The 25072-nt window shown below is 41.1% G+C and overlaps 1 protein-coding gene across 3 annotated transcripts in view; it reads left to right on the forward strand.

Moving 5' to 3' along the window:
- FOXP3 (forkhead box P3) overlaps positions 1–25072 on the forward strand; it is a 733303-nt gene that overhangs the window by 588134 nt on the left and 120097 nt on the right. For all 3 annotated transcript variants that reach the window (XM_044080123.1, XM_044080122.1, XM_044080124.1), the window contains one exon: positions 22512–22613. In XM_044080123.1, coding sequence (XP_043936058.1) covers positions 22512–22613 — 102 coding nt within the window. The remainder of the gene's footprint in view (positions 1–22511; positions 22614–25072) is intronic.

Here is a 25072-nt window from a genome sequence, read left to right on the forward strand (position 1 = left end):
TTTTTCTGCAGAAATGTTTCTGCCACAGGAAAGAAAACAAAAAACTGGGAGGAATGGTTTAAGGACAATTCTGATGTCATGGTCCCTTGAAGAAATGTAGCTAGGTCTTAAAAGACACCCAGTCTTTGAAACAGATAATTATGGTGCACTACAAATAAGGGCATTATGCCCAAAAAGGTGCCATGAGGAGATGTGAAGGTCACCAAAAAGCACATCTTCCAAGAGATGAAATTCAAAGCCACTGACCCAGTACAACTGAACCAGAGATGTGTAAACCTATCAGCCATGAAATTCAACTTCCAAGTAGGAAATAGGTTCTTCAAACTATATAGATGTGCAGAATGCCAGCAAGAAGTTGGGTTATATTTCTACCCTCCACAAGGTAGTGATAAGCAATAATATTTGACACAAGCACCATAACATGAATTAACCTGACACCCAAGTCAACAGGTGCCTAAGACAGGTCAATAGCATTAGCATGCTAAGCAGCTATCATTGCATAAGCTATCATTGCACCTAAATTTATACCATCTTCCTTTCAGCAGAGTGGCTCTAAGGAATAGAAAGCTATCTGGTGACAGAGGAATCATAGGCTCTAAAACAGACTCTCCTAGGTGAAGCCAGCTGTATGTACCAAAGGCACTTTCTTAGCTTATGCTGGTAAAATTCCCTTTGCTACCAAGGGCCTGATAGCTGGAAACTACATTATTCTCTATTAATAAGGTCTAACAGACCTCAGTACTGTAATCTGCAGTCAAAGGAATATGCATCAAATACAACTAAGACGCTTTGAGCTGCAAAAAAAAAAAGGAAGCCTAGGATATCATTCCCCATTGTACCCTCCCCCCCCCACACACACACAATTTTAGCAGTCTACCTAAACTAACTACATTGGACCAGCACTTTCCCAAAATTTCTGTAGCCAGCCTGATTGAGATGGGTATCCTGTGATAATGTAAGAATTGTCGCATGCTGTCTGATGATCACCTATTACTCAAAGAGCATAACACAGTGTATAAGAAAAGTACATATACAATGTCATTAGAGGCTAAAGTCTCACACACAGACTACTCAGATACCAGGATTGTCGGCAGTACAACACACAATACACCTCTCCACAAATCAATTTACCCAAACCACAAAGACCTCCAAAATTTAACACAGGCATTAAGTGCCATGAACAACACTCTCAATTTGCATAGTCTTCCACCTCACATCACAATAGGTATCCAAACTCATGGATGCTATGCCTATAAGGCAGGTATCTAACCAACCTAATATTCTAGTCATTGGTGACTCCAGTATAAGGTGTACAGATGTACCTCTTACCAAGCTGAATAAGAAAAAAGTAAAAGCCAGTTGCTTGTCTGGTGTAAATTGATGAAGAGTACTCTGGCTGTGCAAGGTTATAATGCCTTCCACACATATACAACAGCCACAATACATGCTGGGAAATAAGGTGGAGGTGTCTCAATCTTCATCCGGAAGAGACTCACATTAATACGGGTCAAGCAGCATGATGCATTAGACCTCTTTCATGTCCAACTCACCATTAGTAAAGTCCATCATTGCATTCTAGCTAGCTGTGGAACGCGTATCTATTTTCCTAAGACAGCCATAATACCTATTTACAGTTAATGGAGCCACTTAATATTAAATCCAATACAATTTTCTGACTTTAACTACCTAGCCATAGACTACAAGATATACACCACCACTACTGTGCTAGCACAAATATTACTGGACTTTGTCAATAAAAATGCTGTGGAATAGCTAGTCAGAGTACCCACTAGAGGAAACAAAATCCTAGACATCATTCTTATTAATATAGAAGGATTGTGCTCCATCCCTTTTCTATCATAATCACGTTAGGTCAGACCATAAAGCTGTTTCTCTCGAAATAAAACTGAAACTTGAGAACCCAGCAGTCCCCAATTCCTTTAGAAATTAGTCCATGGCAAATTTCCTACTTCTAAGTGACACCCTGGCAAGTTACAAATCCCCCCCAAACCAGGAAAATTCCACTGAGTATATATACGTACACTGCTATCGCATACCAGCATGTCAACAACTATATGGAAGCAGCTGTACCTGTTAGAATCAAGCACAAGGCAAACTCCAAAAACAAACCTTTAAAATGGAACCACAATATAAATAAGCTCTACAACAAAAGGAAGATAATTATGTCCATAAATAAAAATAGTAACACCCAACATACAACAGCCTTCATCACTAAAGTAAATAAGCAACTCAGGAGCTTAATTAAAACTATCAAAGCCAAGTTTGAGGCAAAAATTGCTACCCAGGGAAAGGACAATCACAAGGCCTTCTTTAGCTACATTCATAATCTCAAGGGATCTACAAAGCAGTGCACTGAATTGATGGTGAATGACACCATCTATTCCAAAGCTGAAGACATAGCTAATCTGCTAAGTGATAAATTCTTCCCCAGCTTCACCCTCCATCAACACCTGTGATCTCACAAGCAATATCAGAAACTGATAAACCCTCATCTATTACACAGGGCCAAGTCCTGAGACAGCTATTTAAGGCCAAAAATACTGTATCAGTGGGTCCTGACAATATTTCAGCATATATCTTGAATACCAAGAGGCATGATCTATCTGTGTCCCTGACAACACTGTTCAACCTTAGACTCCACTTAGGCTTTGTGATGAGAGAGTGGAGGACAGAGATAGTCATACCCCTGCTCAAGGGAGGACACTACACTGGCCTGGGTAATTATTGACCAATAAGTCCAGCCTCATATGTAATGCCATGGAAAGATTTAGCATGGAATTAATCAGTAAGGACATTGGGAACCTTCAAACACTGGACCCTTCCCACTTTATAGGGTCATAGGTGAGTACTAGGCTAGCTGCCCCTGAGGGCCATTTTAAGCCTAGCCTATTCCCCTTCCAAAGGTGAAAATCAAACCATGGACCTTGTGTCTGTAAGGTTAACATCTTAACCATTATACCAACCCCCAACCCACTTTAGCTTAGGACCGCTTCAAGAATGTAATCAAAGCAATGGATGAAGGTAAGTTGTTACACACCATCTATCTAGATCTGGCTAAAGCTTTTGACACAATGCCCCACTCAAGCATAATGGAGAAGCTCACCAAACTAGGAATACATTTGTATGTCACTCAGTGGGTTGTCAACTGGCTCACAGATAGCACACAGGAAATCAAGGTAGAAGATGCTACCTCCAGAAAAAGGCCAGCCACCAGTGGAGTATTATAGGGCTGTGTGCTGAGATCTCTTATATTTGGCATCTACTTCTCAAAAGTAAAGGCAAATGCCAGGGTTCTCTGGCTGACCATGTTTTTGGATGATTGCAAGTTATAATCAATTATTGAATCCCCCAACAACTCAGCCATCATGCATGAAGGCCTCTTCCAAGCAAATAACTAGTGCAAAAATCATGGACTAAAACTAAATGCCAAAAAGTACATTACTGTATCCTCTGGGAAATTGACTACACCAGAAAACTACCACATTGATAATATGCCCCTAAAAGTTGACCAAGTAGTTCTGGACTTAAGAACATATTTGGACAGTGATATATCATTTCACCAACGTGTGGTAAAGAAATCCTTCTGTGTTGCACAGCTTATAAGCAAAGGCTTAGCTTCTATATCCAAAGCCAGTGTTCCCCTCTACTAAGTCATTATCAGGCTAGTCAGTGAGTATAATGCCTCTATTGGCATGTATCTGGCAAAGCACATGCAATAACTTGAACATCCTCAGATGTTTCTCACAAAGAGACTACAGGGCCTAAAGTATCTCTCCTACACGGACCACCTTAAAGCACTATCTCTATACTCAGTCCCTTAGCGATTGTTGAGAGGGGACCTGTACCTAGCATATAAAGCATCCTATAACCCAATACTTATGGACCTACTGCACATCCACAAGTCATACGGTACTAGGAATATTCATTCCAGGGACCTGACCCTTTTCTGCAATATAAACAGAATGGTATGGAGAAACCGGTACATTTCTCAGAAAAAAAAATCTCTTTTTTGAACAGACTTCCCCACCACATAAAACAACGCGGATCCCTGCCCCTATTCAAGTGCAGTTTACGGATAGGCAACAGAAAATTTACCACTAATGGACAGGGACAACATTTAAATCTTTCTCTATCCCCTAATTGGGTTCCCCTATAAATTGTCTATGATATGACCTCAGAAATAATCACTATCTTATTGGTGGTGTGTGTGTGTGTGTGTGTGTGTGTGTGTGTGTGTGTGTGTGTGTGTGTGTGTGTGTATTTGTGTGTGTATATATATATATATATATATATATATATATATATATATATATATATATATATATATTTACCTGTTGAGGCTACACACTCAAGTGCGCTAGCCTGTGTTACATATTTACTGCATTTTCCTGCTCTTTGTTGCAAAAAAGAAAAAAAACAAAAAATTATCCTTGTTTCCCTTCTTTCCTGACCTAGAGTAGTCCAAATACAGGCTTTGCTGTATTCTGGACTTTTGGAAAGTTCCTGTGTTGCCCATTTCCTTTCTTGGATAAAGGGAGGCTTCTTTGTTCACCAGTGGCAGTGGGGAGCTTAGAGCAGCCTATCTATCCCTGGAGGAGTGTTCCCAGCACAAGAATCTGGTAGTCTATTGGCTGATTTGGGCCAATTTCTAGCTCTTTCAAGTCCCCCTGTATAAAACCCGCTTTGGCGCGGTTTTTGCACTTGTTACTACTCAGCCAAGCTCCTCGTGGTCCTGCAGAGTGGTGCTAGCAGCAGAGAGGCTAAAAGAGAGACTGCTAACCTGATAAAAGTGTTTTTTTTTCCTGCTACTACCTGGGCAACTGTCTGATCTAGCTAAACTGCAAGTATTTCTGCTTCTTGAACTGTTTTAAACTGTTTAAAGTTGTTTTTGCACCTGCACTTTTAAAGTTTGTCCTGTTTGTTGCATATACCTGTTGAGGCTACACACTCAAGTGCGCTAGCCTGTGTTACATATTTATTGCATTTTCCTGCTGTTTGTTGCAAAAAAGAAAAAAAAACAAAAAAATTATCCTTGTTTCCCATCTTTCCTGACCTAGAATAGTCCAAATACAGGCTTTGCTGTATTCTGGACTTTTGGAAAGTTCCTGTGTTGCCCATTTCCTTTCTTGGATAAAGGGAGGCTCCTTTGTTCACCAGTGGCAGTGGTGAGCTTAGAGCAGCCTATCTATCCTTGGAGGAGTGTTCCCAGCACAAGAATCTGGTAGTCTATTGGCCGTTTTGGGCCAATTTCTAGCTCTTTCAAGTCCCCCTGTATAAAACCCGCTTTGGCGCGGCTTTGCGTGATTTTGAGCATAGCGCAGCATCGAGCAACTCCGCTTAATTGGGTTTAAACCATTCTCGGCTCCACAAAGTCTGCTCTTCACTTTTTCCCTTAGAACTGATCTAGTTCTCATAATAAACACCCTATTCCTACTCTAAAGCCTGGCACTTGCTCACTAAAGCAATTATATAAGTCAGCACAAACTCCCCTTGAGTACTTTGTTCCCCAGTGGCCCTTTTTTCAATTATAAAGGAATTCCCAATACTATTCTAGCATGTCCAAAGGTCAGTTGTCAATCTCCTCTCCAGTCCAGCTGGTGAATCTGGGAATCTTGAGGCAATGTTACAACTGCCTCATGTACACAGACAACCCTCTCTTCTTCCCAACAAATTCCAACACATGTGAGAGATGCAACCATATAGCCAAACTGGAGGCTAAGCTCTCTCAACTCAGTACTGGCGAAACCAGTCAGAAGGAGAAGGAAACCACACTCACTACAATTCCAGTCTCACATAGACCTACCATGACAGCAAACCAAACACACAAACACACAAAAACATACTCAGAGGCTCTAAATAAAAATCTGCCTAAGTAGCAGAGACCTCCAAAGCAGACACCCAAGCAACCGCTACCCCAAAACAAAACATGTGCAACACATAGCTCACAAAGCCAGTGTGCCGAACAGTCACAGCCCTTAAGGCTAAACAACACACCTGATACACTTGTAATAGATGACTCTATCGTCAGGCACACTGACGTCCCACTCACCAGGCTGAACAAGGAGAAGGTCACGGTGAGCTGCCTGTCGGGCGCTAGGATCCGCCACATAACACAAGCACTCAGGTCACTCCAAAGCAAGTACAAATATGACTCAGTCATTGTCCATGCTGGTGTGAATGACCTGAGACGTACCTCCCTGGACTACATGAAAAGAGACATAGAGGAGCTCTCTGAGCATGTAGCCCAGGCCGGTATGACCCTGACCTTGAGTAGCATCTTACCCTCACCAAGAATGATGCCACAATATGAAGACAAGATGATCAATTTCAACAATTGTCTTAAGTATTGGTGTCATTCAAAGGGGATCCAATTCCTGTCAGCCTGGGATGACATGCTCGACAAGCCACGATGCTTCACTAGGGACGGCTTGCACCTGTCACCCCTGGGCTTTCGCATATTGGCAAAGGCTCTTGCCACCCCCATAGTACCTTTTTTAGGCAAGGCTCAAAAGACAAACCCACCTCCATAGGTATCACAAGGGATAAGAAACTAAGAGTAATGCTACTCAACGCCAGAAGTCTAAACCTCAAGATGCAGGCACTTGAAACTCTCCTTAGCATGGAGAACATCAATATCTGTGCAGTAACAGAAACCTGGTTCAAGGCTCACGAGAGCACCCCAGCACTACCAGGTTATACCTCACACCATGCTTTTCGGACCCAAAACTTGGACCAAACCACAAAAGGAAGGGGAGTATCAATATTCGTCAAAGATACCCACACCTCCAGGTTGGTGGCACAGCACAAAGCATCAGAGACTATCCATGTGCAACTAACAGTGGGTAAAACTGCCTTCCAGTTTATAGCCTGCTACAGACCACCCTCCCAAAGCCAGGTACCCCACTCGGCCTTCCTGAGAACACTGGAAAATATGAAGGTCTCTCCAAACACCATTATATTGGGTGACTTCAACTACCCAAACATAGACTGGGAGCATTACTCTAGCTCCAACACCCCAGCCCAAAGGTTCCTAGAATTTATAAATTCAAATGCTATGGAACAACTTGTTACCACTCCCACAAGAGGGGAAAACATACTGGACCTGATCATCACCAACATGGGGGCTCTATGCTCCAGACCAGAAGTGTATCCCTCACTGGTAAGATCAGACCATAAACTAATCTCACTGGATATTCACATCCCGACCCCACCCCCTGCCCAGAAATCCACAGTGAAAAACTTCTCTAAAGCAAATTTCACACTCCTCAAAACCGAGGTGGAATCCTTCAAAGCCCCCGGGCCTGTGGAAAATACGGCCCAGACCGCAGAATCCTTTATAAACGCATTCTATGAACACCTTCAGGAATGCATGGATCATGCAATCCCAAATAAAACCAAGACCCAATCCTCCAAAGGTAGGCGTCCTATCTGGTGGACCCCAGCTATAAACAAACTATACAATAGAAGGAGGAAGCTACTACATGATAGAGCAAAATCCCAAAAAGGGAAGGCATCTCTAATCAGTATTAGCACAAAACTACGGGCACTCATAAAATTGTCTAAAGCCAGCTTCGAGAGAAAAATTGCACAGGACACTAAGGATAATCACAAGGCTTTCTTTAGTTATGTTAGGAACCTGGGTGGGAATTCCCAGATATGCTCAGAATTAGTCCAAAATGACAAAAAATACACCGAACCCACAGACATTGCCAACATCCTAGCTGACAGGTTCAGCGCAAACTTCTCCCCCCCACCACCAAAAGGGCAAATATCTATCCCAGCAGAGTGCTGCCCCCCTGACATCTCAGATGCTCAGGTACGAGCCGCCCTCTCCAAAGCAAAAAACACAGCATCAATGGGACCAGACGGTGTCCCAGGCTGCATCCTACATGAACTCCAAGAAGAGCTAAACCCAAACATAAAACTACTGTTCAATCTCAGCCTTACTACAGGATATGTACCCAAAGAGTGGTGTACAGCAACAGTGGTCCCTCTCCACAAAGGTGGTGCCTCAACGGATCCTGGAAACTATCGCCCCATAAGCCTGACTAGCTAGGTCTGCAAAGCTATGGAAAGGATCATCATGGACCTCATAAATAAAGATATTGGGGACCTACAGACACTGGATCCTACCCAGTTCGGCTTTGTTAAGGGCAGATCCTGCCTCTTAAACCTGGTCGATTTCTTTGAAACAGTCACCAAGGCCATTGATGAGGGAAGGTGGTCCACACAGCCTACCTGGACCTCGCAAAAGCCTTCGATACAATACCCCACTCAGGCATTATAGATAAGCTCACCAGCTTAAATATAAACCCCTATGTCACTAGATGGGTTGCAAACTGGCTCAAGGACAGAACCCACATGGTTAGAATTGCTGGAGCCATGTCAGACTCCAAACCAGTTACAAGTGGCATCCCACAAGGCTCAGTCCTGGGACCTCTCTTGTTCGGTATATATTTCTCGGAGGTACAGGCCAACACGGAAGGACTGTGGCTGACCAAGTTCGCAGATGACTGAAAACTAGGCACCATAATCGACTCTCCAGCCGACACAAGCATCCTACAAAAGGGCCTCATAGAAACAGACAACTGGTGCCAGAGCCATGGCCTCAAGCTAAATGCCAAAAAGTGTATAGTCATCCCCTTTGGCAAAAACAAAGTGCCCACAAATTACCACATAGGTGGTAATCCATTAAGTACGGAAGAAGTAATTAGGGACCTGGGGACCCAAGTTGATAGCAATCTCTCATTTGAAAACCACGTGGCCAAAGTGGTTAGAAAAACATTTTATATAGCCCACCTAATCATGAAGGGATTCACACCTAGATCAGGGGAGGTCATTGTGCCTCTTTACTCATCCCTCATCAGGCCCATAATTGAGTACAATGCCCCTTTTGTGATGTACCTTACCAGACATCTGCAGCAACTGGAAAGACCCCAAAAGTAGCTCACCAAGAGGATCAAAGGGCTCAAACAGATGCCATATGCTGCCCGATTAAAGAAACTCCAGCTCTACTCAGTAGCATACCGCCTGCTCAGAGGTGATCTGTGCCTGACGTATAAAGCCATGTCCAACCTGGAATTAATGGACATGCTGCACCTCAGAAAATCCAAATCCCATCGAGTTACGCACTCCAGAGACTTGAACCTCAGCACTGAAATAAATAGGACATGCTGGAGGGACAGATTCATAACCCAGAGGCTCCCTTCACTCTGGAATAAAATCCCAGTCCAGGTTACGCAGAGTACCTCATTGACTCTCTTCAAGAGGAATCTTGATGAGTGGATGGGAGATCGTAGGTTTACCCCGGGTATCACTTCTGTGTCACTATTAGACAGAGGCACAGTATACTAACCTCGAAAAAGGGCATAGCAAAATTCATTTAAAATGGGTGGCGAAAGCCAAACACACTCTAGCTAGGCTTATAAATGCCCTAGGGCAGATAGCCTAGTATGAACCTATGAACCTATGAACCTATATATATATATATATATATTGGAAAAGGACGGGGTAATTTTTAATACCAAAAGCGGTAAATGGCCAAGCTTAAAATGTCCTGCAAGGATAGATAGCCTAGTACTCACCTATGAACAATGAGTCTTTCTCTAAATTTTGTAAGTGTGGAACCAGATAGAAATGTGTGACATAATACATAAATCTCCCATGCTTTGAGAATGAGAACAAACCACATCCAGTACCCCTTGCTCTGCTGCATTGAGTATGAGAGAGAGGAACACGTTCTTAAGTGTTATGAATAAGTCATTCTGTGGCATGATCCCTTCATGAAATACTCTGACCAGACAAGACTTCCAAATTCTCAGGTCCAGGAAGGAGTAGTAGTTGCAGATAAGGGAGACCACAAACATCACATCACCCAGGATGGAAATGGCTAAGGCAGTGATGCCTCTGTCTACATCAAATTGCCAAAGATGCGTTACATCTATACTTAAGGGTATGGGACTGTACTATCCATCTTGTTTAGGTACTGCACTATAAACTAGATGTCAGACCAGTCTTTTGTGCACCAGTCTTTCCCTCCAGAGATTTCAGAGAAGAAATGCTTCCTTTTCCTATAGCTAACTTAAGTGCAGTCGCCTCCTGGACTGTTCATTTTCCATAAAATGTAGGGAAAGGTTGACTAACTACTCTGTTCATGAAATATCTGTTGTCAATAAATATGACAGATATGTCTGCTGGAAGGGAAGACCCATTAGCATAGGTTTATGGGTAGTTTCATGGCTTGCAGTTTAGGAAGCCATTGAGAAGCTTTCTCAAATAACCCATTAGAAGCATGATGACTTAGCCACTCTGGCAAATGACATCCAAACTATATATATTTCAAGCTAAATGTTACTTTGCTTCACATACAGAGCATGTCTGTTGCAAAGAATGGGGATGCAATGGGTAAGATATGCATCATGCCACCAGGTCCTGTTATGCACTAATAAAGGATAAGAGTTTTCATATAGGTATTCATGGGGCCACTAGTTTGATGGAGATGGAGAAGATAGAAAAGGGTGAGGTCTTTCATAACACAGAATGTCAGGCAGTAATCACCACACAAGAGTCTGCATGAGACGAAGTATAATGTGATGGCTTGTCGTCTATTCCACTAGCTCAGAGAGCCTAGTCCAGTACTTTTATTGGTTAGGAATCTATGCAGTCTTTCTAGCTGGAAAATGCACTTGTAGAATTACACAGGATCATAGGATCATAGGAGGTTACTAGGCTAATGGCTTTGGGGTCTTTACAAGCCTAGCCAAGTTCCAACCCTTTTTTTCCTAGCGTGTCAATGTTTCAAATAGAGCTAAATCAACACCTACTATCCCTATCCAGGAGGGACACAGGTGAGACCCCTGGAGTGAATTCATGGTTTCCCATCCTATCATCCAAATTACGCTTAAATAGGGTCAATGAAGGGCTCTGCTCAGTGGCGGCTGGTGACTTCAAATCACAGGGGGGCTGCAGGAGACGCTGAATGGGTGGGGTCAAAGGGAAGGGGTGTGGTCAACCATAAAGGGGAGGAGCTATGCACAAAACCACAAAAAACTAACTTTAATTAAATACGCTGCCCTGGGTGGCAAACCATCATTATGAAAGTCCAATCAAGACAAAAATAAGTGTAGAAGAATACAAATATTTCAATGCATTGGCTGCATGACAGCTTACTTAATATCTAGATGGAAACAAAAGGTTGTGAGGCATGAAAAAATAAATTACTTTTTAAATACATTACTGGAATGCCAGTCAAAATCAAGTATAAGAAAAACCAGAAGCACTCAACTCAAACCACTTCTCCTTGCACTGCAGTTCTAATTATAATATATTCAGCTTTATTAAAGTACCAAGCAACATGCTGAAAGTAGAAATCTATGTGATGCCCCACTTGTAAAAATGTTTCTTATCCAAAAAGACCTGCTGCCTGACAACTTGTTTCATGGGGAAAACATGATAAAAGTAAAAATGAAAAGCAAACAAGAAACAAGCTCAAGATACATTGCTTAAAGGATTACTGTACAGGTTATGGACCACACATGATTGGCATTCTGTTTAGTTTACGGGTAAAGTCTGTAGAGATGACAGGAAGTCTCCAACAAGTGTAATGAGCTTTTTAAAATAATGGAATCCTGTCCTTTAATACCCAAGGCTTATACATTATCTAGTCAAGTATTCTCTGCATGGCAACAACAGAAAGGCTTTCAATGTTGGCAGTTCTTTAACAGTATAGTATGCTTATTAAAGCTTACTTGCATCTTACGATGTCAGACAAGCTTACCTTATGGTCATTAAAGCATTGCTACTTAAACACAGAGCAACAGGCACTTTGAGTAATAAGCATAAATCTGAGTAATAAGCATAAATCAACAGTACACAAATATGACAGAAACCAGACCATTCTGCAAAATCAAGGACAGATGAAAAGCCACTGTAGTACTTATGCAGTGTGTCCTCCCCATCCAAGGTAGATACAACTACTACTTGCCTTGCTTGGACACATCCAGAGTCACTACATGGGGGAGTGGGGTGCAACAAGCATGTCACAATTTGAAGTCTCTCTGGCTGACTGTGATGGCCCTGACACATTTGTCATACCTCTCAACCTCAAGAGCAAGAAATCTGGACAAAGCCATACACAGAAGTGGGACAAAGGCACAACAATAAGGACAATTTTAAATATTGCTCTAATAAACTTAGAAAGATAATAGAATAGGTCTTGCATTAGTATGAATTTTCTGAAGGGTATAAAATCTGAAACTCAAATGTCTGTCATTTTCTAACTTCAGTCTTTAGTGATTTGTCACTAATTTGCCAAAAACACAATTTTATGAAAAATGGACCAAAAATGTGATGCAAAAATATAAAATAGACACACAATACAGCTGCTACCTGTCAAAGAAGGGGCACTTTAATATTAGTACTGCTACCTTGAGCAGCTGACAAAATAAAAGAATCTACATGCATTTCAAGTAATCTATAACTTTGATTATTACAGTTATTTCTTAATTGTAAACCCTCCATGTTTTCTTCCAAAATTGCTATTTTGTGGAGGGATTATTAGGGGAAGAGCAACATTTTGAGCCAAAAATTGGGGACAGTTGAGAGGTTGGCTATGCCTAATTCTATAAAGCAATTTATTTGCATGTACCTCTCAACCTGTTAATGCAGTAAATCTGAACAAGGCCAAATATATTGGGGGCACATATAAACAGTACTAAAAATTGCTCTTGTATAAATTGAGACAGTTGATAGAACGGCTCTTACTTTAACATGCATTTTTATGAAGGTTATGAAGTCTGAAACTTATTATTTAGTGACTTCTGGCAAATCATTTAGGAATTAAAACTACAAATTTTATGAACAACAAACCAAAAATAAGAAGCAAAAATCTATTCATTCTTTGAAAATCTGGACAGTTGGGAGGTATAGTTCAGCTGGGCCTGTCTGAGTTTGCTGCCCACCCCCCCCCCTGACAAAATAATGGTCGAATGGAGCCTCTGCAGCCATTCCAATGAGCCATTACTTGGTTATTTCACTCCATTTACCATAAACACTAATGTGCATACTGCTTTACTTCAATGATGAGTTGGACTTCATTTGAAAGTTTTATTTTGTATTTTACAGCACAAACATTAAGTCATCTGTTAAACAAAGCAATGCAGTCTCACAATGAAAACTTAGCATTAAAACTTCTCTGCCCTTGAAACTCACATTCATTGAAACAGCATTGAAACCCACATTCAAAGAAAATACATTTTGCCAGTGGCAGATAAAGATTAATTTTGGACTGTTTTCGAATCATAGGCCCCTTGCATATGAAACATACATGTGCTCTTTGATACACCTTCCTCATTGTACTAAAATTATATTCCTTGTACAATACAGTACACTTGTTAGAGGGTGTTTTAAATTTGTTTTGAACATTTTTCCAGTAAGCAATGAAACAAAACATATGCACCCATAATGGCAAAACTGCCCAGTTGAGAACATTTATCATAAAAAAGTCTACTCAGACTTCCACAGTCCACCATTATTATTAAATATACACAATTCTACAGTCCACCATTATTAGTAAATATGCACAATTCCACAGTCCACCATTATTAGTAAAGATGCACAATTCTACAGTCCACCATTATCAGTAAATATGCACAATTCTACAGTGCACCTTTATCAGTAAATATGCACAATTCTACAGTCCATATTCAGTGAATTCAGTTCTTGCCATAGCTGTCAACCTTAGCACAAAAACCTGGACAAAGCCAATAATGGGGGAATACAGTCCCAAAAATAGGGACAAATTTAAAATATTCATCTTATAAACTTAGAAAATTGCTAGAAAAAAAGGTTGTGCTACTATGTATTCTGAAGAACATGAAGTTTGAAATTCAAATGCCGGTCAGTTTTACTGCGGACAGAACAAAAACAATTTTCAGCAGAGACGCAGGGATTAAAACTGCAGACACGTCTTTGTAAAATGGCAGGGCACCAGAGCAAATCCACACAAACACATGGAGGAGATGCAGACTCCACATAGAAGCCACCCCAACCAAGAATCAAACCAGAAAACCTATAGCTGTGAGGCAACAATACTACCACTGCACCATCAAATCTGCAAGGAATTAAACATTCAGAAACCTGAAGTCTGAAATTCAAATGCCGGTCAATTTTACTGCGGACAGAACAAAATCAATTTTCAGCAGAGGCAGGGATTAATACTGCAGACATGTCTTTGTAAAATGGCAGGGCACCAGAGCAAATCCACACAAACACAGGGAGGAGATGCAGACTCCACACAGAAGCCACCCCAACCAAGAATCAAACCAGAAAACCTATAGTTGTGAGGCAACAATACTACCACTGCACCATCAAATCTGCAAGGAATTAAACATTCAGAAACCTGAAGTCTGAAATTCAAATGCCGGTCAATTTTACTGCGGACAGAACAAAAACAGTTTTCAGCAGAGACGCAGGGATTAATACTGCAGACACGTCTTTGTAAAATGGCAGGGCACCAGAGCAAATCCACACAAACACAGAGAGGAGATGCAGACTTCACACAGAAGCCACCCCAACCAAGAATCAAACCAGAAAACCTATAGCGGTGATGCAACACTACTACCACTGCACCATCAAATCTGCAAGGAACTAAACATTCAGAAACCTGAAGTCTGAAATTCAAATGCCGGTCAATTTTACTGCGGACAGAACAAAAACAATTTTCAGCAGAGACGCAGGGATTAATACTGCAGACACGTCTTTGTAAAATGGCAGGGCACCAGAGCAAATCCACACAATACACACAAACACAGGGAGGAGATGCAGACTCCACACAGAAGCCACCCCAACCAAGAATCAAACCAGAAAGCCTATAGCTGTGAGGCAACAATACTACTACTGCACCATCAAATCTGCAAGGAATTAAACATTCAGAAACCTGAAGTCTGAAATTCAAATGCCGGTCAATTTTACTGCGGACAGAACAAAAACAGTTTTCAGCAGAGACGCAGGGATTAATACTGCAGACACGTCTTTGTAAAATGGCAGGGCACCAGAGCAAATCCACACAAACACAGGGAGGAGATGCAGACTCCACACAGAAGCCACCCCAACCAAGAATCAAACCAGAAAACCTATAGCTGTGAGGCAACAATACTACCACTGCACCATCAAATCTGCAAGGAATTAAACATTCAGAAACCTGAAGTCTGAAATTCAAATGCCGGTCAATTTTACTGGACAGAACAAAAACGATTTTCAGCAGAGACGCAGGGATTAATACTGCAGACACGTCTTTGTAAAATGGCAGGGCACCAGAGCAAATCCACACAAATACAGGGAGGAGATGCAGACAGAAGCCACCCCAACCAAGAATCAAACCAGAAAACCTATAGCTGTGAGGCAACAATACTATCACTGCACCATCAATTATGCAAGGAATTAAACATTCAGAAACCTGCAGTCTGAAATTCAAATGCCTGTCAATTTTACTGCGGATAGAACAAAAACAATTTTCAGCAGAGACGCAGGGATTAAAACTGCAGACACATCTTTGTAAAATGGCAGGGCACCAGAGCAAATCCACACAAACACAGGCAGGAGATGCAGACTCCACACAGAAGCCACCCCAACCAAGAATCAAACCAGAAAACCTATAGCTGTGAGGCAACAATACTACCAGCGCACCATCAATTATGCAAGGAATTAAACATTCAGAAACCTGAAGTCTGAAATTCAAATGCCTGTCAATTTTACTGCGGACAGAACAAAACCAATTTTCAGCAGGGATTAAAACTGCAGACACGTCTTTGTAAAATGGCAGGGCACCAGAGCAAATCCACACAAACACATGGAGGAGATGCAGACTCCACACAGAAGCCACCCCAACCAAGAATCAAACCAGAAAACCTATAGCTGTGAGGCAACAATACTACCACTGCACCATCAAATATGCAAGGAATTAAACATTCAGAAACCCTTAAGTCTGAAATTCAAATGCCTGTCAATTTTATTTAACATTTTTAATCAGGACAGTCTGACTTGGAACAAATAAACAATTTTCAGCAGAGGCCCAGGAAGAAATAATGCAGACATGTCTTTGTAACATGGGAGGACACAAAAGCAAACCCACACAAACACAGGGAGAGGATACAGACCCCACAAAGAAGGAACCCCAGCCAAGAATCAAACCCAAGAACCTGCAGCTGTGAGGCAACAATGCTACTACTACACCATCAAATATCAAGCATTGCAACATTTACAAACCACAGATATTATGAGGAACAGATCAGATCGAATATGAGGCAAAAATCTGAAATTTTTTTACAAATGGTGGTGGGTAGGGAACTCAAGTCTTTAACACCTGCATACAGGGTACAGGGTTCAAGCCTGAGGCATTCCCTACCACACCACCATAAGCACCTGGGGCATTTTCACACACACACACACACACACAAAACTGTGAATTTTGAAAAATACATATTTTTTTATTTTTCATTTTTCTTTCTCTTTTTTATTTTTGAGGGGGCTGCAGTCTGGCAGCCCTATGCCACGAGCCGCCCCTGGCTCTGCTTCACCTAAACTGGAAATTTGTTACAGAGGTGAAGTAACCTTTGGGAAATGAATCTGTCTCTCCAGCAAGTCCTGTTGATGTCACATACTAGGTAACGGTCCCTAGAGTGAGTGCATCGAATACCATTTGACTTACAGATGTGCAGCATTTCCATTAAAGCAGGATCTGATATTGCTTTAAATGCTGTAGTCTATATGACAAAGAGTATAGAGGCAGTGATTTAAGTCAGTCAACATATGACATCTGCTGAAGGCCTTGAATTTTCTTTGTAGGAAACCTTTGAGGTCTCTCCAATTGCTGTAGGTGCCTGGTAAGTTACATACCAAAGGCAGCACTGTACTCTATTATTGGCCTAATGAGGGAAGAGTACAGGGGGTTATGACCTCTTTTTTTCTGGAAGCAATGCCCTTACTTATGATATGGGTAATGTAGGAAGTCCTTCTTACCACTGTAGAGACATGGTGGTCAAAGGAGAGGTTGCTATCAACCTGTGTGCTCAAATCTCTCACCAAAGATTGAGTGCTTAAGGTGTTGTTATTAATGTGTTAATCTGCAGGGACGTTGTCCTTGCCAAAGGAGATAATAATGCATTTTTTTGCATTTAGTTTGAGCCCATGAATTTGGCGCCAGTCATTGATCTGTGTCAGACCTTCTTGTAGGATGTCGACATTGCCTGGGGACTTTGACCGCTCCTAGTTTGCAGTCATCTGCAAACTTTGTCAGCCATAGACCTTTTGTTTTTCCTATACGTCTAAGAAGTAGATTCCAAATAATGATGCCCTAGCACTGAACCCTGTAGAACACCACTGTTTATGGGTCTGCTTGTGGAGATCCCCTATTTTGACTGTGTGTGTTCTATCGATGAGCCAGTTTGCAACCCATCTGACAATATACAGGTTAATCTTCAGCTGAGTGAGTTTATCAATGATGCCAGAGTGGGGAATAGTGTCAAAGGCCTTAGCTAAGTCTAAGTAAGCAGCATGCACAGATATACCTTGCCCAGGGCTTTGGTGACCATCTCAAAAATGTCCACCAAGTTCAGTAGGCACAATCTCCCTTTAATGAAGCCAAACTGGGTTGGGTCAAGTATTTGGAGGTCTCCTATATCTTTGTTGACAAGGTCCATGATGATTCTCTTCATGGCCTTGCAGATAAGGCTGGTCAGGCTTATGGGTCTATAGTTTCCAGGGTCAGTGGATGCAGCCCCTTTATGTAAAGGGATGATGGCAGCTGTTTTCCATTCCACAGGGACATAGCCAGTGTTTAGGCTATGGTTGAAAAGAGTGCCCAGCAGTGTAGCTAATTCCTGTTTTAATCCATTAAGAATGCAGCCAGGGATGTTATCATGTCCCATACAGGCTGTGTAATTGGCTTTGGAAAGGGCATATAAGACCTGCTCCATAGAGATAACAGGTGGAGCACATGTGGTAAGGATGCTTTGAGGTATATATGATGGGGACAAGGGAGAGAAGTTCTCATTGAATCTATCCGCTAGCAGGTTAGCTATTTCCACAGGTTCAGCAAATGTGGTGTCATTAAGAACAAGTTCTGGACAAATCTGGCTTTTTCCTTTGAGGTTATGTCTGCAGCTAAAGAATGCCTTATGATTAACCTTAGATTGCTTTATAAGGTGCCTTATTTGCTTATTTAAGTAGAGGATGAAGTGCTTCCAATTATGAGACTGTTTCTTCTGCTCTAAGACAACAATTTATTTCTTCTATTGTATAACCTGTTTATGGTAGATGTCCACCAGGCAGGTTTGTTCTTTTTTGAAGATCTATGTTATTTTGATCCTGTCCTGTACAGCTGAGTCAATGCAATTGTATAGATGTTTATACAAAGCATTAATGTATATCCCGGTATAGGTGTCCTTGCCATCAGTGGGGTTCAGGAGCTATGAAGATATTAATGCCATCTTGTAATAGGTTGTAATTGGCTTTGGAGAAGTTTTTTTTAATCTAGCTTCTGCTGTAGGTGGGTCAGATGTAATTATTACTTCTAATGAGACTGCCTTATGATCAGATTTCACCAGGGAGGGCCGCACACTTGGGGTGGTGCAATAGTCGCCCATGTTGGTGAGCACCAGATCCAAAATGTTTGAGCCCCTTGTGGGGTATCAACCAACTGGTCCAGGTCATTGGAGCTGAAGAATTTCAAGAACCTTTGGGCAAGTACATTAGTACTATCTATGGATGGGTAATTAAAGTCTGCCATAACCAGGTGTTTGATTGTATCTTGAGTTAGTCATGTAAATCCAGGTAGGTAGTGTGTGTATCCTGGATCATGGAGGGGGTCCTATACCTGCCAGTAACTTGGAGAGGGGTCTTGCCTTTGTACCTGGAGTAGTTCAATTCTGTTTAATCTGGATATGTATTTATCTTTGATGAAATGATGCTCCACCTCCTTTAGTTCTCTCACTCTCATTTTGTGGTCTAAACATGTGGAAGGCATTGTAACATGGTATGGCCGGGGTGCTTTCTCCGGCCTCAAACCAAGTCTCTGTGAGTGCACAGATGTCAGCATCTTCTAAGGTGAGGACTGCTTCCAGAGAGTGCAGTTTCAGGTTTAGACTCGTAGCATTTAGCAGCATAACCCTGAGGTTGTTTTTTAAGGATATTTTTACATTATGAATTTTGTTCTTGTGACCTTGCCTAAAAGAGGCACTATGGGGGAGGCAAGAGCCTTAGCCAGTAAGTGAAATCCCAGGGGTGACAGGTGAAGACCATCTCTGGCAAAGCATCGAGATCTATTGACAATATCATCTCAGGCTGACAGGTACTGGATCCCCTTAGAATGACACCAGGAAACTAAGCCAATTGTTGAAGTCAATCATTTTTGTTTATATTGTGGCATCATCCTAGGTGAAGGTAATATGCATCTTAAGGCTAGATATGTACCTGTCTGGCACACATAATCAAAGAGCTCAGTCATGTCTTTCTTCATATAGTCCAGTGAGGTACATCTCAAGTCGTTCACACCAACATGGTCTATGACAGAGTAATAGCAGCACTTTTTGTTGAGAGACTTGATCGCGTGCATGATGTAGCAGATTCTAGCACCTGTGACCCTTTCCTTATTCAACCTGGTGAGTGGGACATCTGTGTGTCTCACAATGGAGTCACCTATGACTAGGATGTTATATTTAATGTTATGTCTTATGGGTTTGTTTTGTGAAACACAGGTGCATGGATTCTTATATGTACAGCGGTCTACTGAGGATGTATTATGTGAAGCGTGTTTGTGTTTGGGAAGTCTCTGATCTTTAGGTTAGTTACTGGTGAGGACCTTTGCATATGTAGGTTTAGGTGTTGGTGGTGTGGTTGGTGGAAGAGATGAGGTGTGTAAGCTGACAACCTGCTTTGTGTCTGGTGTACTGACTGGTGAGTGAGAGATCCCGGATTCTAGATTCTTAATATAGATGCATCTCTCACATATTGAATTTGTGTGAATTAGGAGAAGCTGGTTGTCTGTGTACATGAGACAATTGCTACATTGTCTCAGGATGCCTAAGTTGACCAGGCTGGCTAAAGAAATGGTGGGAAATTGTCCATCTACAGTGCAGGGTACAGTAGTGTAGTCAGTAAGAGGGAGAAGACAGAAATGACTGGGTGAGGTCATGTACAAAGTTCGACGGGCTTAATGGGTGGGACTTGTGTGATATCACATAGGATTCTCTGTAAGTTTCTCCTGGCAATGAGAGACAACCATGAGATACCTCTGATAGAGCACAAGCAGTTGACTAAGGTAAAGCTATCGGCAGATACCTTAGATTGATCTAGAGGTCACAGAAGAACAGTGGCTGGTCACCAAATCTTGTGTAGCTTTGTTAAAACAAGTGTAAACCTGCACAAATGCAGGGATTATATAGCAGATAATAGAAACCTTTTTTAAACCAATTAACCAATTGGAAAGCTCAGCAGTGAGCTCAGGTCCGACAACCTTGAATCAGATGGGTCCTTGACTGCACTTGACTGCCACAAGGGTGCAAGGGGGCCCTCTCCAACAAACGATAGTTGGATTGTAGTTCTCAGATAAAATAAACAGACCTAGATCCAGCAAACCTGAATCTAGACTATGCTATATAGCAAGAACAAAGTACAACAAAGCAGTAAAAACAGTTAAAATCAGAAATATACAGAAATACAGTGAAAAACAGTAAAAAGGTACACAAAACAGAGCAAACAGGTGTTTATTTTTCATTTAAAGCAGCAGATGCCTCGGACTGACCTGGAGGTCACAGTAGAACAGTGGCTGGTCACCAAATCTGATGTAGCTCAGTTAAAACAATTGCAAACCCGTGCAAACGTGGGGCTTATATAGCAGCTAAGAGAAACCATTTTAAAACCAATTAACCAATTAGAAAACTCAACAGTGAGCTCTGGTCCAACAACCTTGAATCAGACGGGTCCTTGACTACACTATCCTGCCAAAGACGGCCCTCTCCAACAAAAGATAGTTGGATTTTAGTGCTTAGATAAAGCAAAAAAAAGACCTAGATCCAACAAAACTGAATCTAGACTATGCTATAGCTAAAACAAAATGCAATAAAGCAAGAAATAACAGTTAAAATGCAGAAATATACAGAAATACAGTAAAAATAAAGTAAAAAGTGCAAAAAACAGAGCAAACAGGTAGTTATACAGCAGACAGCAGATGCCTCATATTGATCTGGAGGTCACAGTAGAACAGTGACTAGTCGCCAAATCTTGTGTAGCTAGGCTAAAACAAGTGCAAACCTGTGCAAATGCTGGCTTTATATAGCAGCTAAGAAAAACATTTTTTAAACCAATTAACCAAATGGAAAACTCAACACTGAGGACTGGTCCAACAACCTTGAATCAGATAAGTCCATGACTGCGCTCTCCTGCCACAAGGGTGCAAGAGGGCATTGTATTCAATGATAGGTCTACTGAGAGATGTATAGAGAGGAACTAATGAGGAACTAAGACTTCAATGGGCCTGAAAGAGATGCTCTTAGGAATAAATTGTGCTAGATGGAAAGATCTTCTGAATATAACTGATAAATGGTGATCAAAGAGTAATTTGTTGTCAACAAATATGCTCAGACTACTAATGGCTATGTTTAATTTAAGCAAGTTTATGACAAATGTGGAAGGGTCTAGGACTGAGCCATGTGATACTGATTAACTAGATCCTGCATCATGATTCTATCCACACTATAATGGTCCAAAATGTCAGTGAAGTAGAGAGCATTGGATGCTGGGCTCAGATGAAATACAAGGTGTTGTGAGGGGTGGCAATGTGCAACACCATGACTACCAGGAGCAGGTACAGACTCTTGTATATACAGGCTTACTAGTGTGGTAGCTACCCCATAAACTTTTTCATTATTCACAGCCAGCACCTCCTGGATTTTACTGCACTATTAACACTGGAACTAGTGCCTCTAGTAGCAGCATATCTACATCTCTGAATTGCTCCAGTATGCTGTTTTATCCTCGTTTAGATCATGTAAGCCCTCATTTTAATAGTGTTGCTTATCACCATCTCAGTATACCACCTTTAGCATTCCATGCAAGCCATTGATTCTGTCAGGTTTCTCTGCACCCAGTCAGTGTGTCTCTGAACTGCCCACACCCTGCATGTGGCTGCTCATTGTGCAAAATTGCTTACCACAACACAGAAAATGTTTCTGACTCACAGGGATGATTCTTAATCTAGTATGACTTTTGGCCTTAATTGTCTTGCTTGAAATATTTTGTCTTGATGCATGTAATTTTTGAGTAATATGTTATTTTATATGATTGCATGATGACAGGGATACTTGGAAAAAGCTTTATATGTAAAGTGTTAGTTATTTATCAGGTGTGTGTCCATTAGTCAAAGTATCATCACCATAAATCAGTTACTTTAAACATGTGATCCATTACTTCCTTGTATAATCCTGTGATATATATAGGCAATCTTGGAGTCCCCTGAGAAGCAGCTGACACTGAATGAAATATATCATTGGTTTATGAGGATGTTTGCTTACTTCAGACACAACACTGCAACATGGAAGGTAAGAAAAGCTTTTAATACCAGAATATTATGGAGGAAATGCACAGATGGAAAATACAACACACAAAAAGTGCTTGTTAGTGCTGACTTTAAGTTATATTTGACATGGACTGGATTGCAGTGAGATTGTTTACACTATTTGGTCCAAAGAAGTATGAGATGTAAAAAGTGGAAGTGAAAATGATATTTCACCCACCATTTTATTCTAAATGTTTTGTTAGGCAATGTATGGGCACAGTGAGAAGATGAGTAATTTGATAGGATGGTAAACAGGATATTTGCCAGCATCTGTAAATGAAAATATGTTGCAAATGTGAGGTGCTCTGAAGAAACACTATCAGTCTGATCTGGATTCAGTAATATAACTACATTATCCAGAATGATCTCAGAGGATCGGTCCACTACCCCAGTAAACAAACAAAGTCATAAAATGTGCATATGCCATGTCAAAGGAAAAAACTTCAAAGACCAATTCACGTAAGGTTCAAGCAAGGCACCCTTTATTAACTTGCAGCAAGGAGACAAAGCATGCTGGCAGAATGGTTTGTCTGAATATTAATAATTAGTATGGCATTTTTATACAGTTCTTTCCATGTCACACAGAAATGTTACTTCTATTGCTGACGTAGTTAGACACAGCTTTCTGTATTGTTCTACAGAAAATGTTACTAGACTAATTGCTGAGTAGTTGAGAATAACTGCTGATTTACAAAACATTTGAGAAAAACAACCTGGCCTTGGGGCTTATTTTAGCCCACCACAAACTTTCAGTTCTTCAATTGTGCAGTTCTAATATATGTGTTACATTTTGCCTAGATTCAAGGTACATTTCTAGCTTAGGTACAAGTAATGCTGACTACGGTTTATACTTTCAAGCATCCATTGTGTTCTTATCAAAGCTTCTAGCAGCTGTGTACTTTCTCATGGCATAAGCAGAAAATCAATAACTCTTTGTTAAGTCTCATGACACTAGTGGAAATGAATTACTTCTTGTTATTTTCATGACCTTAGCAGGAATCAAATGCTTCTTGTTAAGTTTCTAATAGCTATGCAGATTCATGCAGTGTGAACAGAATAAATGTATTAACCCTTTTAAACCTCGATGCATATTACTAATACATATTTTTCTAACATTTCCCCCTTTTAATACTTTTATTCTACTTTCAAAATAAGCATAAGCATTTTTTTTTCTTCCCCTAACCTCTTCCTACTCAGGATTTGCAGTTAAGAGAGTCATTCAGTTTAAACTTATGAAAGCATTTTCAATTTTTCAACAATTCTTCAAGTTCAGCACCTTGGTATAAGGTTTCTGAAACTGACATGTCTATAAAGTCTTTAATCAGTCTTTTCATGCAGGGGATGCAGCAGCACACACATACCACCAGCAGGATCATTCCTACACAGATGGCAATCAGGATGTTCATTAAGATACTGCCCCACCTCCCAAACAATCTCTGGAAAAAAGTCCGTCCATGGATTTGGTCCTGGCTTGGTCATAGCCGACACCTGCTGAATTACCTCAAGGTGATTGTCTATCTCGTGTTTGTGGTCAGGAATATATGAACAGCACTCCTCCTGGATTAAATCGCAAGTACCTCCTCTCACCGCTAGGGTGAAGTCAAGAGCCATGCGGTTTTGAAGTACTACAGTTCTCATGGCAGTCAGTTCATCAGTCACCAATTCTAGAGTGGAAAAGTTTGCATTGTTCATTATTTCGAGAAGTTTAGACAGTTTTCTCAGTTCCCAGATTGATTTTGTTGCTCCATATGCTGGCAGTACACCTGTCCATGAGATGATGGTATCACCCAAGTCCATATGTGACAGTCCATTTTTCCCTAGGCTCACAGCATGATGGTTTTTCCAGCCCGCATTGATTTTCCCCACTGGGTTGACAGGCTTCTTGATTTCTCATCGAACATACTGAATTTTCCCCTGAGGTAAAACTGCTGTGTGTCGTATGGCTGGAACCAGGTACCCCAAATAACAACTGCCAGGCCAATTCTCAGGTAACCACTTATATGCTTTCCTACCACATACAAAGTCGCAATCTTCTACTTTGGTAGTAACATTACTATGCCCTGGCTCTGGATGAAACATTTTTTTGTCAACTATAATCAGTTGTTTATAGAGGTCAGCATTATGTTTTACTTCATCAGTTGTCCTATGCATCAGTTCAAAAAATGAATCATAGCTTGTGTTGCAATATGAACCTTTGTTAACAGTTTTATTGTAGCATCTATAGGGAATAGTCACATTGCAATTGCTCCAACCCACCTGAACTGTATCATTTTTGTAAAAACACACAGTCCCCTTCTGTCGAACAGACAAGTGCAATGCTACTTTATCTTGTGATGTGACATCTGATGTATTATAGACTAAGTTTTCCCAGGTCTTGTTGGCTCCTAGGGGGACTGAAGTTAACAATAACCCCCCGTATACTGTTGGCAAAGCTGTGCAAAT

The sequence above is a fragment of the Protopterus annectens genome, chromosome 8.part0, assembly GCF_019279795.1.
Source record: "Protopterus annectens isolate FY-2018-M chromosome 8.part0, PAN1.0, whole genome shotgun sequence".
NCBI lineage: Eukaryota > Metazoa > Chordata > Ceratodontiformes > Protopteridae > Protopterus > Protopterus annectens.